This window comes from Podarcis pityusensis, assembly GCF_964106645.2.
Source record: "Podarcis pityusensis genome assembly, chromosome: 8".
NCBI classification, from domain to species: Eukaryota; Metazoa; Chordata; class Lepidosauria; order Squamata; family Lacertidae; genus Podarcis; species Podarcis pityusensis.
Genome location: NC_138033.1, coordinates 46,063,420 through 46,082,121, shown reverse-complemented (window position 1 = coordinate 46,082,121; position 18,702 = coordinate 46,063,420). Strand labels below are relative to the sequence as shown.

Sequence of the window (18,702 nt, the reverse complement as noted above, 5' to 3'; positions counted from 1 at the left end):
TATGTTGCTTCTTCTGTATTGCTTCTGTTTATGAGTGTAATTTCTTTTAGACATTTTAATCTTTTAGTAACTCTTCTGTATTTTTGTTTGATTATTTTGCAAACTTCCCTCGTATCCAAAAGGATGAAGGGTAGCTTTAAAAACAGCAAATAGTTTTACTGAACCTCCACATTTTGCTTAACCTCAAAACATATTCCCCTTTGCATAACTTTAAAGAGTGATTTTCAAGTGGTGCTTGGCAGCAAAGAGAATACCCTCTTCTCTCCCCTCGTCTCCAGGCTCTGTGTGCCCACCAGATAGGTTCCAAAAGGTTGAGGGACCCTCCAAAGTGGAAGGGGCAGGAATGAGAAATGACCCTCACCCAGCGCTGTTATATCACCCAAAGTATTTTATAATTACATGTAAAACTATTCTTTTTTTATCATAGTTGTGAAGGCTTTTCAGGAATATGTAGAACCTGAAGATGGGTATCAGGGGTCACCGCAGAGAAGAGGCCCATCAGGACAAGATGATGAAAATGTCATTCTACCACTTGGAGATAACGTTCTGACTCACAACCTTGGCATCCCTGTGATAGTAGTTTGTACAAAGGTAAGTCTGAGCTCTCGTTTACTGGCAATTCTTGGAAAGTATTTTGGTTATTGCTAATGATATGTTTTATTGCCCTCTTGCGTTTCTTGTGATCCTGATATACATTGTGAGTGTTTGTCACTGCCCATTTAAAAGAGTGCAATTGTCAGTATTCGTGTGTTTATGTAAAAACATTTGGATTTTTAGTATGTCTGGGAAGAGCATTGAGTGCAGTCCATTTCTTTCTTCAGGATTCTCTGTTCTATTAGTTATTATCCATATTTTCAAATCTGTAAAATGTCTCTTAGTTAAATTCAGAGAATGGAAGATCAGTTTCTAATCTTATACACACACCACAGAAAAGCCCCAAACTTTAAAGTGTGATCAATAGTTGTAAACTTTTATCTTCTGAAACATGAATATGCAAATTAAAATACCTCCTGAATTTGTTTCAAAGCTGAGGAGTAAGGTGTCTCAAACTATGTGATGTCTATGAAGTTTAAATGTGTGCTTTTGTGATATTTTAATAAAAGATATTTTGTCTGTCCAAACAATATCTGATGGCTTTTGAAGTATTTTGCTCAATGACCCCAAACCAAGCTTGCTTTGAACACTAATTTATGCAAAAGTGTGTATGTTCTGCACACATTTTCCACTTCAGGCTTTTAGAATTCTTAAGACTTTTCTTTGTGTTTCTTTTTCAGTGTGATGCAATGAGTGTATTAGAAAAGGAACTTGACTACAGAGAAGAACATTTTGACTTCATTCAGTCGCACATTCGTAGATTCTGCTTACAATGTATCTTTTTCTTACTTGAGCATAAGTAGTGGAATAAAAAATAGTGCCATATTGAGCGTTGTCACTTTACATAAAACTTAGTATGCCATCATCTCAACCCAAATGTATGGTCTGAGTCTGCTATTTCTTTCCCATTATTGAAAGAAAAAACCATTTGTTTCCTGTATATTTCATTTTTTGAACTGTATACGTAAAGACGAACACTTTATCTCCACACTTTATTTTTCAGTAGTAGCCTGGCAGCCTTTAAGGGTTGATAAATTTGCTCAATCTTAGATTTTTTTTAAATGTACAACTAACAATGCAATCCTCTGCATGTTGATTCAGAATTAAATCCCACTATGTCCATGCTTGCTCCATTTTTACATATTTACATTGAACATGGTGGGTCTTGGTTTTGAGTAGACGTGCATAGAATTGTGCTGCAAGTACAATTAGTTAATTATAAGTAGGAATTAATACACGTATTATATGGTATATACATATATTAGTAAATACTGTGGATCGCTGAGGAATGGCACTTTCTGTTTAAACGTAGCAGATTGCATTTAGTCATGTTGCCACCTCAATTTTTTTTTACTTTCAAGCTCTGTTCCCTTTGTATTTCATTAGACCCTGAAATGTACAGCCCATTTCATGTTAAGGAATTGCACATAGGGCCCATCCCATTACAGTATTTCAAGTATTTCATTTCTGGAAACTTTGCTCTGTTTAAAAAACATAAAATGCAAATTTAGCAGATTAATTGCAATTGATCTTAATAACATTTTCAAAGTTTTCCTTAATGCAAATTAATAGATGGTGCAGCCTTGATCTATTCATCAGTTAAAGAGGAAAAGAATCTTGATTTGTTATATAAGTACATTGTACATAAAACATATGGCTTTCATTTTATCACACCTGCCTTAGTGGTAGAAAAGGATGCAGTTTTCATGTAAGTTGAAGAGCAATTTCTTGTACATTTACACTAAGACTTGAAAATCCCCTTTAATTTGAGAATAAGATTTTGGTTGGGGGGCAGGCTGATGGATGAAAAGGAGACACTGTTGTAGATTAAACATAAATAAGATAGCACAATATATATACAACTCTTAATCATGCTAGCCAGAAGTCAGTCTCCGTTGATTTAATGGAAGTTCCTTTCCAATAAGAACACTCAAGATTGCATACTTACTGCCTGAACTTTAGAACTGCTTTTCTGAAGCACCAGGTTATATTATCTGATGTGGAGTTGCTGTTGTTTCTGCAAGGAGACAAGTATCTCCCCTTCCCATTGCCACCGTGAAGTGGAATAAGCTGCTCCAGTGCTTCTCCATCCCTGAATGTCTTTTGCCAAAGTTGTGTCATGCAAGGATAGTAGTGCTGCTCAGGAAAAATTAAGTTAATATGACTCCACATAACATTCTCTTTGGGATATTTGGCCAATATAAAGGCCAATGCCAACACAAACCATACGTTCATTTGTGTGTTATATTTCTGTCTCCTTCCTCCCCAAGGAGTTGAGGGCTCATCTGATTACAAATGATCATAAGGAAAGGGGTGATGGTTTTGTGGCAGGTTGCGCCAAATTCATCCTTGCCTTCTAGGTATAGGTGCAGTTCTTCAGCTGTAAGGTCACTTCACACAGCACAGTTTTAAAAGTATAAATGTGATCAACGCAGGTACACTTAGAGCCAGGATTGGCTCCATCTTCCTGCTGAGTGTGTGCTTGCCAGTGCACCCAGATGTGCTGTAGTGCTTGCAGTTGACTGTAAGGTGATCCAGGGAATTGGTCTCTTGGTCTCTTTTGGTTTCCTGCATTTCACAGTAACGTGAATTAGCATTATACTTCTTACTTCATTGAGGACAGTTTTGCTTCGTTGGAGAATGAATAATGTCCCGTTTAATGTACAACAGCGTAATAACACTTTTCTGTATTTTTCTCAAATGCGAAAAGGCAAGCTAAACAAATATTTTCAAAATGTACCTGTGCCAGTCACCATTATGCTGTACTTCTGAAAAAAAAGGATGTGCTGACATGAATCCTTTCTCTTGCTAGACCTGCTGGCTGGGACAATGAAAAGAAAATTTCAATTCTACATGAAAACTTCACAACAGTGAAACCTGAAGATCCATATGAAGACTTCATTGTAAAACCTCCTGTAAGAAAGGTAAGCACCATTGAATTATACATTACTTTATCAAGTGTGCAGGGCTGTAAGTAACCACTACAGTGAATTCAGTATCCTGAGCCATGGTAAGAATGCTAAGCCATTAATTTGACTTTATAAACCGCCACCCTCATTTATTTGCCTAGCCTACAGTATTCCTTTTACATTTCTAACCCTTTGGGGACTGCAGTGAGGCAGGTGTACTGAAGTCTGATTGGACTAATGCAGAAGGTTTCAAAAGCAAGCAAAACACAGCTCTCAATCCCTGACAAAATGTAGTACATTGCATTTCTATATGGGAAGAGACAAAAGAATGGTGGCTTGGAGTAGAAGAAAATTGATTAATGTAGTTCTAAATATCCTGGTGCAAGCTTTAGCTGTAGAATGCTTGCTGTGTATTTGGTGTATGTATGCAGTGTATTTGGGGTTGTGTTACAATATATGAAATTGAATCAGGATGATAGGGGATTTAGCATGTGACCTGTAGTCTGGACCCCCCCCCCCCAATGCATAGGCTCAACTTCTTCCAGTAGATCAGCTCTGTCTAAATCATAATTTCCCATGGAGTTGCTGGCAGAACAGCTGGTCCTGGATTTTTATTAATCTTGATGTTTAAATCAACATATTTTAAAATATGTTGGTCATACTTGGAGTAGCTTCATTTAAATTAATTGACTTCCAAGTCCACAGTTTGCAGGGGGTCTGCTCTGAGGATGAGTTAGTTGAATACCACCCTACCTTTTAAATTTTGTAAACTGCTTAGGGAATGTTATCGATATACATTTAAAAAATAAATAATGATGCACAAGAGGAGGCCAGGTCACAGACTATATATATATTTGTGACTTTGCATATAAAAGTTTTTGTTCTGAAAAATTCTTGACATCTACACAGCATATCTGTTAAATTCCTATTGAGTTATGGATAAGGTGGCTTGTATTTTGGGGGGAACTTGGGGTGGAGGACACTTTTAAACTGAATCTGTCTTCAAGCCTTCCAAGTTGGAAATCCTCTCTTTAACCTGCAAACAGCCTGCTACTGCTGCTATGTGTTTAAGGACCTAATGGATTTGGGGTACTAATCCAACAAGAATTGAATACTAATTGGGGTACTAATTGAGCGCAGCTTCTTGGCCCCCCCCTTCTGAAACCAGCTAAGCAAGAAAGGAGTCAGAAAGAAGTGCAGGGAGTTGTAGTGGCCAGAACCTTCCACATGCTCCCTGCCTTCCTGTAGCTTCCATGGCTAGTATAGTACAGCCTTCCCCAACATGGTGCTTTCTAGATCTTTCAGACTAAAGCTCCCACCAACTGACCATTGACCATGTCGCCTGGGGCTGATGGGAACTGGAGTCACAAAACATTGAGGGGGCTCTAAGTGTGGGAATGTTGGCATAGCAGCTGTGGTACTAAATCTTTGCTGCTAGCAAGATAATCTCTCAGGCTGTGCCTGCTGCAGGTTTCCCTCACTGGAGTTGCATGCATGTAAACAAACACACACACGTCTACTACATAACTTGTGTAAGACAGCAGAGAGTAGGAATTATTCCAGATTATTAGGACACTGAAGGGATAATTTACTATATATACAACTTTTCATGGTAATGCCCCCCCCTATAATTTGTGCAGCCATTTTTTGTTTATAATGAAGTTTTCTGTGATTTATTCCTCTTCTCATCAGTTAGTTCATGATAAAGAACTTGCAGCGGAAGATGAACAAGTGTTTCTTATGAAGCAGCAGGTAAGAAAATAACATATAGCAAAAATTACTTTTCCTTTGCTGGCAAGGAGGAAATCCCTTGGGGAGGCCTCTCCCATATCTCCACTGCCTCCCCTCATTCCTCAATGCAAGTGACTGGTAGAAGCCATCAGAAGAGAGGAGGAGGGAGGCAGAGGGAGATGCTGGCAGAAGAAGAAGGCTGAAATGGACTGCAGCTGAGCTGAATTTGCATGTTAAATGTGTAGAAGATACGACTCAACTTTATCACATGAAGCATTTAACAACAGCATGAGGAATTCCATAGCATCTTGAGAAGCATATATCAACAGTTTCATTTTTGCATAAACATGACTCTTGGAACTTAACCCCCACTTATGATGCAATGCAACTGTACTGCAGAATCCTACCTCTTTTTCCTGTTTAATTCTGGTGCCCTCTAGTAATATCATTTGCAAATAACTTTGTAAAAGTGCCAGAGTCACATTGAGTAAGGTTAAGCTCAAGTTCACAAGATAGCATCATTGCCACATGTTTTTAAATTTTGGGACATTTCCCCCTAGTATATTTAAGAGCTCTTTGTTCTTTTTCAGTCTCACCTTGCCAAGCAGCCAGCCACACCTACAAGAGCTTCTGTAAGTATGTGTTTGTAGGAAAGTAATTTGTAGTTTAAAATGTAAGCCTGAGCCCCATAGCCTGAATGATTGAAATTATCAAAACTTACTACAATGCTTGCTTAGTATCTTTTTGGAATATTGCATGCAGTTTATGCATAACATTTTTAAAAGTATCCCAAGCAACTGAAGGTGTTTTGCTATTCTGTTACACTATGTGAATAGATCATTTTGCCAGCTGAATGTATTTACAAATCTGTGCCTGAGATATACCCCAAAATTGATACTTGAAATTGACAAACTTTTTACGGTGATAAATGGGGTATCATTGAAAACATGCAATTTCTACAGCAAACTGCAGAGTTCTCAAAATGATTTATGGGCAGTTGACAAGCTATTAAATAAAGTGGGAGGAGAACGATGTCTGCTGTGTACGTGTAAAGCGGTTGAACATTTAAAAAGAGAAAGGCAAGAAAGAAAGAAAGAAAGAAAGAAAGAAAGAAAGAGAAAGAAAACACACTGCAGGGGGAACCCATTCTCAGAACTTAGTAGGCTGCATTGGGATGTAACAGTAAGCTCTGGAGTACAGTTCATTTTAAGAATGCTTTGTTTAACTGTGCATGAGCAGTGTATTGGTATGTGCAGTTAAAGCTCTCCCACTTCACCCTTAGTTGAGTAGGGAAGCAAACTATGAAACAGCAGGCTTAGTGTTATGTGTGAGGCAGTGCTCGTGGTTTATTTCTCTCCAAACTAGCCATGATCAGGAAGCAGAGGAAGGGAGGAGCAGAGTGGGAGTGCTCAAACTGCATGCACAGGTAAACTAGTCATATTTTAAACAAACCACACTCTGTGGATTAATGTTATGTCTGAATGCAGCCAGTATCACTCAAAAATAGTGGAAGCTCTAAAATTTAACTGATAGCAGTTTTCCTTATATTTCACTAAACCCAAACATAAAGTAATTTATGCAATTAGATTTGCAATTGAAATTTTACTTTTAAATTGCAGAGAGCTGCTACTTTTTTTTTTGGACAAAATATAAATTGCTGTTGCTTCCTCAACTCTCTTTAATCTGGAGAAGTTCACTGGTGTAATTTGGGAATATCTGAGCAAAGAAGTGCTTGAGTACACTTTAGCAGTTGCATTTTTTTCCTTTTTTCCCTTTATTGTTAATTGCATTGTTGCAATTTGTGATTGTCCAGGAATCTCCTGCACGAGGGCCTTCCGGATCACCAAGACCCCAGGGCAGGGCAGGCCCTGTCACTGTCCCCAGTGCCTCGCCAATAGCATCTGTTAAGAAGCCAGATCCAACAATTAAAAGTATGCACTGCAACTTAAACAACCTATTTTGTTTGTAATCTTTTCTTGGAACACTGAGCTTGTTAGATGAAAGGCAGATACTAATTTAGTGATAAAATCAAATATTCATGTGGCATACTCAGTGGGCAGCTGTTGGGGCTTTAAAATGTTTTTTAAGTTATCAGGGATGGAGAGAATTATGAACAATATTTGTATCCATAGTTTAATAATATAACTATAATGATCTGCTATTATAATACTATAATTATAGCAGAAAAAAATCAGATTTCGTTGACTGTTGAAGTCATGGGATTTAATAGATATATTCTTGCCACAATTTTGGACCCAACAAGGAAGACAGTTTTATTTCTGAATGGAAGTGATGACCAGTTTTGCTAGAAGAGCCAGTAAATTGGGAAGCACGAATAAAATATAAGACAATATACAGTGGTACCTCGGGTTAAGAACTTAATTTGTTCTGGAGGTCTGTTCTTAACCTGATGATTAATGGGGCCTCCCGCCGCCGCTGCACGATTTCTGTTCTCATCCTGAAGCAAAGTTCTTAACCCAAGGTACTATTTCTGGGTTAGCAGAGTCTATAACCTGAAGTGTCTGTAACCTGAGGTACCACTGTATTTAAATATGTTTAATTTTTTGTATAGACCTCTTTGAAAAGGGAACGGGTTGATATGCCAGTTAGGAATTACATTCTTTGTAACATTCGTTTCCCTCCCACGCATCATTTTATGCCTTTCATATATTTTGAACATAAAGGATTGTTAATCTGCCAGAGTCCTGTGTGTTTCAAACTTTTCTCACCTCCTTTTAATTAGATAATGCTGCAAGTGAAGGTGTGCTAGCCAGCTTCTTCAACAGTCTCTTGAGTAAAAAGACTGGCTCTCCTGGGAGTCCTGGTGCCGGAGGAGTGCAGACCACAGCCAAAAAATCAGGTACTGTCTGGAGCCTAATGCAGCACTGGAGGGGCCCTAGCTCAGTGGTAGAACATCTGCTTTGCATGCAGAAGATCCTATGTTCAATCTGTAGCATCTTCAGGTAGGCCTGGGAATGTCACTTGTCTGAAACCTTGAAGGGCTGCTGCGAGTCAGTGTAGACAATACTCAGATTGTTCAGTATAAGGAAGTTTTCTATGCTTCTAAAAGCATTAATATTTTTTCATATTAACTTACTCTGCATAGACCACACTGAAATCCATGGATGGTTGGCTAATGTCACAGCCAAATATTTTAATAAATAAATGAACCTAGAGTTGTGTCTCACAGAGAATTAAGCTGTTCCCAGTCTACATTATCCACACCTTGGTTTCTGCTTCATGTTGTGATTCTAGAATCTTCCATGACGACATAGAAAGCATGTTTGCAACTGTTTTATTATTTGAGTGCTTTGGCTGAAATAGTAACCTCAAGTTTTCTTTAGGGCAAAAAACGGTTTTGACGAATGTCCAAGAAGAACTGGATAGAATGACTCGCAAACCAGACTCTATGGTAACGACCAACTCCTCTCCGACAGAGAACGAAGCTTGATTAATGCTTGAACCTGCATATGTAAATGACCAAATAACTATGTACATTGATCTGATAAGACCAGGAGTTCTCTGCTATGGCAGATGCTATAAGTTTTTCTTGGGGCAGGGGGAAATGAAATTTAACCTTCATTGGCTTGTCCCAGTATCAAGTGCACATTCAGGAAGATTTGCATATAAAATTCCTCTGTTTTAAGATAACCATTTTAGAATATAAATAGGGCAATTCTCTTGATTTGGGTGGCAAACAAGGTGCAGCTGCAATTCCTAGGGAAGAGCACAGAGAAGTGAGATGCGGGATTCCTGTTGAAAAGCCACCAGTGGCTGCTGGCACTAAGGATGAATGAAGTCCCCTTTTCCAAGTATACTGGAGTTGGCCATTCAAAACATATTTATACTTGGAGAGAATCTGGTGTAGTAGAGTGATGGTTAGATGAAGAGAGTGTAAGATGCTGCATTTAAAATAAGTGCAAGATCTGGCTCAGAAGTGAAAAGTATGTTGGACAGACTGGAGAAAAGCAGTGTTAATACATCCTGTGTTGAATAGAGATCAGATAATCATGTTTTAAAAACAAAAGCCTTTACAATTGGAAAGTGTCCAAAGCTTATATGCTGAGTATCATGGGAATTTTTCTTCTTATAAATTGCATTTTTGTTTTTTTGTTTTAACAAGAAGCTACATGAAATGTGGTGGGTGCCCTTTTTGTCACAGCTGACACAGGGAGAAGCTTGATTAGACCAAGTGCCTGGCACAGTGACGGATGTCTTTTGGAAGGTGCTTGAACCTCTTGTGCACTGTAGTACAAACAGTCTTTGTTTGTTTGACTTTACTTTGAATAACTCAGTAACTTTTTATAGTAATGTATAATTTTGAATCCTGTTTTCTCATAGCTTCTGCCTTGGGTTTTTTTTCCCTTTTCTAAATGCCAATCACATGGCCTGTTAAGAGCAATGAGTGACATATCACTTTCCCATGACAAAATGTGTTATGAAATACAAATCTTTCTTTTAGTAGCTGAAAACTCAGTCCTGCCTTAAGGTTTGTGAAACCTGTAATAATTTTCTTATAGGCTCCCAAAATTTTTGTTCCACTTTGCAGTAAATTACTAGTGTTTGTAGGTTTACATTGTTAAAACATAGAAACTAATGACTTCATTATAGCTCTTTAGTGTAGCCTTTTAAATGTGGAAAGAAATCTTACAATTGTCCCTCATTGCTACTCAAATAATACCCATGGCCAGCTTGAGCTATGAAAGACTCCCACAGTTAACTGAAATGGCACTTTTGAGTTTCTGTATGATATATTTGAAAAAGAAACACTACCTTGCGTTATAGTACTAAACATCTTTGTAATCAACACACAGAAGGGAAAAAAACCACCGTATGAATTATGCAGAGTTTACTTTTTATTGATAAGGATTTGTGTGTTATGCTGAATCTTGTTTCTGAATAGAACACCCCTAATATTTATATATACATACATATATATATTGTTAAATATACAGAATGAATTGACCACTAACACAGTACTGGATGTAATTGCAAACCCTGTGTTACATCAAGAGGCCGTCTCTTTGTTTTTGTAAGTCTGTCTAACACTATCTAGAAAGCTAAGAGTATTTACTTGCATTAACTTAAAAGCATGTTTACTTGTGCCAGTTATGTGTTGTTGTTTTCCTTTCCTTTTTTTTACATTTTTATAATTTCAGAACCTCAGTTACATCCACAGTTGCCTGTATCTTAAATTGACGAGTTGTGGTTGGGGCAATTTGGTGTGTGGTTCTGCTGGCATATGATTTGCCAGATGTATGTTAAAGAAAACTGTGGCCACTCTAGCAGATGTGACTTGCATCCTGTCCTCGTGGCATGCAGCTTTATTATACTGTTAGGCAGCTGCACATTTTATGCCATGCATAAGTGCATGGCATGTTGGGATGGTTGAGTTCATGCTGGGTTCTAGCACAGGGAACTTTACCACTGTCTCAATCTCCTTGCCACACGTGCAAAAGGCATAGAACCAGCCTTATGATTGGCTGGCCAGTCTAGAGCTGATTTTGGCTGCCTAGAGATAAGGCATAACATATTGGAAACAAGTATGTTGGGCAAGCAAGTGTTTTGTGATGGTATGCGGTTCCAATGCAAGCCTTCAGTACACAACTGCCTCTTTCTGTTAATGTTTTTGTCATTTATGCAGATAATTCACTTTGTATATCAATAATGTGTACAAGTGGCTACTGGGTTTTTTTTTGTTTTTGTTTCTTCATTTTCATAAAATGAATGTTAGAACTGCTGCAAATAAGCAAAAGCCAGTAACATACCACTTTCCAGTTGTGCAAAAGAGTGCTTGGATCCAAACAGAAGTTGATTTCCCACCTCTACTCGGATAGTGCTTAAGGAAACTCTGCAAGTGAATGCTCCTAGTTTCTCAAAGGAAGAAAGCTGTAAGTAATGTAGTGTTTTTTGGTTGCCAAAGTCTAGCAACTTTGGAAAGCTGCACAGTTGTCTTTTCTGGTGTTCTCAAGCATTGGAACCAAAGGCCAAACTGCAAAAGCCTTTACATTTTAAAAATACAATTAACTTTATTTTTCAGGATACACTTGTATGGTAGACTGTTAAAATTATTACATGGCTATATTTATATACGGTATATTGATTGCATCTACTGTTCATGTTTAAAACTTAAAGTAATAATCTATTCAACTTGAAGAGAGAAGGCAAATATAAAGGATTAAGGATTGGCCCTCCATCAAAATGCTATGTTTATGCTGCTTGATTTTTTTTTTAAAGTTTGCACTTTTTATTGGCATTTTAAAACTTGTTTAAACTGAACAGAACTTGTTGTATTTTATTTAATTTAACTACATTGAAAGTGACTGAACTTAACCATATCCATGCTGTAAATGAAAGTTCACTCTCCTATATGACTAAGTTTATTGATGTTTTTAACTTCCAATGAGGACTGCAGATGTATCCAACACAACCCTTAGTCCAGTTGTATGGCTTTAACCAGGTGCAGTCATGTGGAATCTTGCTTTCTAGTGCTGGCAAAAATGAGGACATGTTCTTTAATTAATGGCTTCAATAAACACCAACCAAGACTGCTTTACCAGTGTTGAATTGCTTTTTTTTACTAAGCAGGGCAGTTCTCAAATTGTGGTTTGAGGCAAAGGATGTTTTGACCTTTATATACAATAATTTGTTTGTATGGCTGCCTTGCAGTGCACAATAACTGCCATTTTGGAGCGGACTAATGGCTGAGCCATTGTGACAATCTGCCAGTTTGTTCTATGAGTTAATTCACTGCTTCTCACAAAGCTGGGATGGGTGGTGATGGGGGGACGAACCGCAAGACCCAAACAATTTTGATGGTGGTGACAAAAAAGGGTGGGGATAATGACATACCAGTAGTTTGGGTGGTGAGCGTTAAGCTTTGTAGCTTGAAATGCTGTTAGTAAACAGGACTGTAGCAGCACTTACGACAAATCACAAGCATTACAATGCAGTTTTCTTTGAAACCCTGATGAAGTGAGGAGAGAATCAGCTTGTTCAGTCTAAAAGATGTGCATTTCAAAAGAAGCCTTAGCCCTAACATACATAATGATGGACCATGTGCATTTATACAAGATCACATACAAAGGGTCTCTGTTTACTGTTTAGATACAAAATATAAAGCACTGTGGTTTTCATATAGGTAACTTTTCCTGTATACATTTACATTTTTATTAAGCCCTTTTTGGTGCTTTGTCATCAGCTTGTTGGGGGATTTTTGCTGTGATCCTATTTCTTCTACTTATTGAACTGAGTGGCAGGAACTGAGACATCACAAACCTCACTCCCTTTCCCCAAAGCAGAATATTGTATTTTGAAACAAACAAACAGATGGCTGAAATCACATTTAAGTTTAAGGCATGCAGCATTCAAGAATTTTTTTTTTAATGTGTCTGAAGGATGAAAAGACAAGATGAGTAGACTGAATTGGTGATTGATTTGCTGATTAGTCTTGCATTGTGAAGCTAGATATACTGTAATGAAAGTGGGGAGAGAAACCACTCAGAAGCTTATTGTGTCTATTGCTTTTTGAACAGAGGGCAAATAAACATGGTCCCATTATGTAGTGCTGGTTAAGTTATTCAGGACATCACACCAGAGCAACAGAATGAACTACCCCAGGGATAGCCAACATGGAGCACTCCAGATGTTATGGACTCCCATCCTCCTTACCCACTGGGCTTCAGGGGGGTTGTGGTACACTCCAGTTGTTTTGGACTACATTGGCTACCTCTGAACTAGCTTCTCACAAACATCACCCATTTTATTTATCCAGTTGTTTTTTACTTTGTCTTTTGGCCCAAATAAGTTTCCAAAGTGGCATACGATTTCAAAAACAAAATAACAATAAATGAAATAAAACATGTACAGCATGCTAAAATATACTTACCTCGGAGAATACTTAAAAGTCCAAATGAAGGCTTGGCCAAATAAAATATTATTTACAATTCATTGGCAAACTATTAAGGAAGGAGTCAATTGGGCTTGCCGGGAAATGAAATGTCACAAATTGGGTGCCTATAAAGGTCATGAGTAATGTCCCATTCAACTAAACTGATAGCAAGGGGACATGGAGGAAGAACTCTGATCTGGAGCACAGTGTGTGAGCAGATTCATCTGGGGGAAGGTGGTTCTTCATATAATTTGTTCTGAAACAGATTTCATAAATTTTTGTTTTGCTACACCTGTACCTTTCTTTATCCTATTTCCACTATACTTCATTGGACTATAGACTGATTGCATAGAAGAGCTCTGTGGCCCTCCAGATGTTGGAGGAATTGACCATCAGACCTTCAGGATACAAAGCAGATCATGATGTGCTGGCAAACTAGTCTTGCTCCTAGCCTTTTGCTTGCTGGTGTCTTGAGCTAAACCACCAAGAGTTACAAGAAATGAAGAAACTGGTGTTTTGGAGTTTATCGCTTGCGTAGTTTTAAACATCAGGGCAGTAGAAATCACAAATGTCCTCTGCAACTTAATACAAAAAGCCTTCATAAATATGCAATGTGCCCAGGAGAAAAGTGAAAGTTATTTAGATCAGGCAGCCTTTGATCGTTCCTAAATGACAGCAGCACCCATCTCAGCTCTGGATCACTTTGGTGTGACTGTTTTGCTTTCATCTCTGTTGGCATCCAGGCTTTAGAACCTTTTTTAAACAAACAAACAAACAAACCTTTTTCCAATATTTATAAACCTATTAACTATGGATTTTTACACCCAGATTTTAAACTAGGCAATATATATTTGGATTCATTCATGATCAGATGTGATAAAAGGGTATATACTTGGAATAAGGGTTTTTAAAATTGTAGGAAACCAAGCAAGACGAGCACAAGTGCATTCATTCTCCTGTGGTTTTCAGAAGTATAATTCTCTGGCAGTGGAGGCAGAGCATAGCCACCATAGTTAGCAGCCATTGATAGCATTTACCTCCATGAATTTGTCTAATCTCTTTTTAAAAACAGCTTTATGAGCTTTATGGGGTAACCATGGACCTTTTTCAATTAAGGTGCCATGGTCTGATCACTACGCTCTGAAAGCCAGGATTGACTTTCCACCCCCACCCTGCTTAGGTGGCGAGCCGATTTGGGCTCGCCCGCAGAGGCTGATGGACCTTGATAGATTCCGTCAAGCCTTGCGGGACCTTGCTCCCCCTGGCGACTCATTGACTGAGCTTGTTGAGGGCTGGAATACCCAGCTCCTGGCAGCCATAGATGAGATCGCACCTAAGCGCCCTCTGCGACTCCGCAGAAACCGGGCTCCCTGGTTTACCGAGGAGCTTCGGAAAATGAAGCGGGACCTCAGACGGCTAGAGCGAGTATGGCGGGGTGCCCGTGACGGAGCCTCAAGAACATCTTATAGGGTTTTTATGAAAACCTATGAGATGGCAGTGAAGGCCGCTAAGAAGTCTTACTTCTCGGCCTCCATTGCATCCGCTAGCTCTCGCCCGGCGCAATTATTTAGTATAATTAGGTCTTTAACGTCCCTTGAAGGACAGCCAAATTTAAATAACAATCCGACACACAGCTGTGAGGCATTTGCGAGCTTTTTTGCGGAGAAGGTCCTGTTGCTCCGCCATGACCTCCCTGCCAATTTGGATACAATAAAGGAACTGGAGGCCCCTCGACTGTCCTCGGGTCCAGTATTGGACCACTTTGATCGGATATCCCCAGCCGATGTGGACAGACTCCTCCGAGCTGGAAAGCCCACCACCTGTCCTCTTGACCCGTGCCCGTCTTGGCTGATTAGAGCGTGTCCAGACAAGGTGCGGGCCCCCCTGGGGGATATCATCAATTTGTCCCTTGGCACCGGGATATTTCCAGGGGAATTGAAGGAGGCAGTGGTGCGCCCGCTCTTAAAGAAAACATCATTAGATCTCTTAGATCTATCCAATTACCGCCCGATTTCGAATCTTCCATTCCTGGGTAATGTGATTGAGAGAGCGGTTGCTGAACAGCTTGGTAGGTTTCTGGATGAAACATCGGCTCTGGATCCATTCCAGTCTGGCTTCCGCGCTGGTCATGGGACCGAGACGGCTCTGGTCGCCCTAACAGATGATCTCCGCAGGCAGCTGGATCGAGGCGGGTCGGGGCTGCTGATTCTTCTAGACCTGTCAGCAGCCTTCGACATGGTTGATCACGAACTCCTGGACCACCGCCTTGCCGACGTGGGGATCCAGGGCACAGTCCTTCAATGGCTGCGCTCGTTTCTCTCCGGTCGGGGACAGAGGGTGGCGCTTGGGGGGGAATTGTCATCCCGCCACTCCTTGGTGTGTGGAGTGCCTCAGGGTGCGATACTCTCCCCGATGCTTTTTAACATCTTTATGCGCCCCCTCGCCCAGCTTGTCCGGAGTTTTGGGCTGGGTTGCCATCAGTATGCCGATGACACCCAACTCTATCTGTTGATGGATGGCCATCCTGACTCGGCCCCAGACACACTGACCAGATGTTTGGAAGCTGTGGCTGGATGGTTACGTGGAAGCCGGTTGAAGTTAAATCCTTCGAAGACAGAGGTCCTCTGGCTGGGATGGGACGATATGGGATTGGGGGGGCAACTCCCATCTCTTGCGGGGGTGCAATTAGTGCCAGCACCGTCCGTTAAGAGTTTGGGTGTAATCTTCGATACCTCCCTCTCTATGGAGGCGCAGATTACAGCTATAACAAAGGCGGCATTTTTTCATCTCCGCCAAGCTAAGCAGTTGGCCCCTTATCTCTCTCGCCCTGACCTAGCCACTGTGATCCACGCGACGGTCACCTCCAGACTAGATTATTGTAACTCGCTCTACGTGGGGCTGCCCTTGAGACTGATCCAGAAACTCCAGCGGGTGCAGAATGCCGCGGCGAGACTCCTTATGGGGTCTTCGCTGCAAGATCACATTCATCCGGTACTATACCAGCTGCACTGGCTCCCGGTGGAGTACAGGATCAGGTTTAAGGTGCTGGTTTTAACCTTTAAAGCCCTATACGGCCTAGGACCCTCGTACCTATGGGACCGCCTCTCCTGGTATGCCCCACAGAGGAACCTACGGTCTGCAAATAAAAACATCCTGAAGGTCCCAGGCCTCAGAGAGGTTAGGCTGGCCTCAACTAGAGCCAGGGCTTTCTCGGCTGCGGCTCCAATCTGGTGGAACGCTCTGTCACAAGAGACTAGGGCCCTGCGGGACCTGACATCTTTCCGCAAGGCCTGCAAGACAGAGTTGTTCCACCAGGCCTTTGGTCAGGGCCCAGCCTGACTCCCTCCTCTGGCAACCTGCACAGAACTTTGCTTAACGGTTGCCATTAATTTGATTTTAATTAATTTTTATAATGAAATGTTTTAGAATGTTGGATTATTTGATTGTTTGATTATTTGTTTGTTGTTAGCCGCCCTGAGCCTGGCTTTGGCTGGGGAGGGCGGGATATAAATAAAATTTATTATTATTATTTGTCCAGACTTTAATGTATAATCTAATGCTGTGACAGTTCTGGGTTTTTTTGTGAGTTTTCTTGCTTTTACTGCCAATGTTAATTTTACAGGGTTTTTTTTTAAATGTTTCATATCTCTATATCTGTCTTTTTCTCACACACGTCACCTTAAATTCCAGTAATTATAAGGAAGGATAACAAAGGCATGTTTCAGAAATTTGTTCCAGAATTTCTCTCTTAAGATTCATTACTGTAAGTGACCCCCCCCCCCCCAGTTTCAGGTATCTAATGCAAGGTTTTATTTTATGTCCATTTAAACCATAATGATTTAAATTCCTTCTTGTGTTCAAAAAATCCCAACTTATTTGAATTAATGTTGCAGATTTATTGCTTCTTAGCCTTTTGGTTAAGATGTAGCTTTATAAACTACTTCACAGCCAGAAGCTACTACAGCAATGTACCATAATATAAAATAACATAAAAAGATGCAGCCTTAATAAACCAAAACACTGTTTTGGTGTCACAGTTCTGTAAAATGGCTAGGTTACACTTTACACACTCCAGCTGCATTCCTGTATTTAAGATCATATTTAAGAGCATTCCTGTATTTAAGATCATATTTAAGAGCATAAAGATCACTTTAAGGCTATTCTGCTATTTGCTGCAAATGTGCAGATTCCAGAATACTTTAAAGGTTATACATTCTTGGATAGATAGGAAATACTGAACCTTCAATCCCATGCACCTAAGAGTAAATTCTATTTAATGTAGTGGGACTTACTTCTGAGTAAACATGCTTAGAACCAGGGTGCTAATACTTTAAAACTGCTCATGTTGTATCTCTGATTCATGCAAGGTTCCCTTTTGACATGGAAACTGAAAACCCACCTTGGCAGTAGTTTTCACTACAGATGTGAGATGGAAAATCAACCAAGTAGGCTAGTACTTGTTCCTCAGATAAGATGTGCATTCTAACCTGAAGCTGTGAGAGCTTACTGAGCATAGAAAGGCCTTAAAACACATGAATGGACATCTTCAAAGGCTGCAAAGGAAAGCAGGTTTCCCTTTGAATAAAGACAACAAAAAACCAGGAAGAACTGACTCATATTGTTAAAGAGTTGGTGGGTGCTTTGACTCCCCTAAATTCCTGGGTGCCAGATTCTCCCATAATTTTCTGGTTCTAGTGCGTATTGTAGTTTAATCAATGCTTGGCTTATTAAGAGAGGCTGAATTTAGCAGTATCAAAATCTAGGCCAAACCAGTTTTTCTGTGCTGAGGAAATCACTTGGGAGAAGAGCCCTCACAGAGAACAAAAGGCAAGGTGATGAGCCATTAAAAATGCAAAGTCTCTGTGCCAGTCATCAATGGGTCAGCTCCGGGTTAGTTAGCAGGACAAACGCCAGAGTTGTAGGGAGGGTTGTGGTTTAGGGTTGCAGCTGGCTTGGAGGTAAGCTGGAGAGAAAAGTGGCAGCCCTTAAAATGCCGCAAGCCGAGCAGAGGGCCACGGTTGATTTGTGGTGGCATCCAAAACTGGCATGGGAGAAGCAAGAACCTCTTGGAGTGTTAACGCTGCGTGTCTCTCCAGGTTGTATATAAGCCACGTGTCATAAAGACATCTCCGCTTCGCCTTCTTTTCAAAGGAAATATAAACCTTGGGGTTAGTGCCTGGACCACTGGAATCTTGACTTGTTCATGGAGACTGAGGTGGGGGTGTAACTGTATCAGCATTTTCAATGTTAAGTGTTCAAATACCTTTGAGAATATTTGTGGCTTTTGAAAACTTTGCAGGACTTTGATGCGTCGTTGTTCTGCTCCATCTGGTGCCTAAGAATTCAACAGGTGAACCCCGCCCCCATACTCTTTAACTGTTGAATATGCGGGGAAAGAGAGTATATAAAAATCTCTGTGTATGTGTATTTGTGCATATATATATATATTTGTGTGTGTGCGCGCGTGCGTGTCATTACCCGTTTCTCTCTCTCTCTATTTACCTCGCGTTCGCGGTTGGCGGGGAGGGAGGAAATGGCGAGGCGACCTTCCTCTGCGCAGCCCTTGCCTTCCCCACA

General features: G+C 40.2%; 1 protein-coding gene and 1 long non-coding RNA gene across 3 annotated transcripts in view; one reads left to right on the top strand and one right to left on the bottom strand.

The window, feature by feature from the left end:
- DYNC1LI2 (dynein cytoplasmic 1 light intermediate chain 2) overlaps positions 1-11,785 on the top strand; it is a 21,822-nt gene extending 10,037 nt beyond the window's left edge. For both annotated transcript variants that reach the window (XM_081018465.1, XM_081018466.1), the window contains 9 exons: positions 428-591; positions 1,275-1,368; positions 2,167-2,302; positions 3,407-3,518; positions 5,196-5,255; positions 5,825-5,866; positions 7,048-7,165; positions 7,978-8,094; positions 8,579-11,785. In XM_081018465.1, the coding sequence (XP_080874591.1) occupies positions 428-591; positions 1,275-1,368; positions 2,167-2,302; positions 3,407-3,518; positions 5,196-5,255; positions 5,825-5,866; positions 7,048-7,165; positions 7,978-8,094; positions 8,579-8,685 (950 nt within the window). In that variant the 3' untranslated portion in view covers positions 8,686-11,785. The remainder of the gene's footprint in view (positions 1-427; positions 592-1,274; positions 1,369-2,166; positions 2,303-3,406; positions 3,519-5,195; positions 5,256-5,824; positions 5,867-7,047; positions 7,166-7,977; positions 8,095-8,578) is intronic.
- Positions 11,458-18,702, bottom strand: LOC308484007. The gene is made up of 2 exons (XR_013989865.1): positions 18,604-18,702; positions 11,458-13,878 (listed from the first exon to the last, which is right to left on the bottom strand). It is a non-coding gene; the product is annotated as an uncharacterized lncRNA (long non-coding RNA).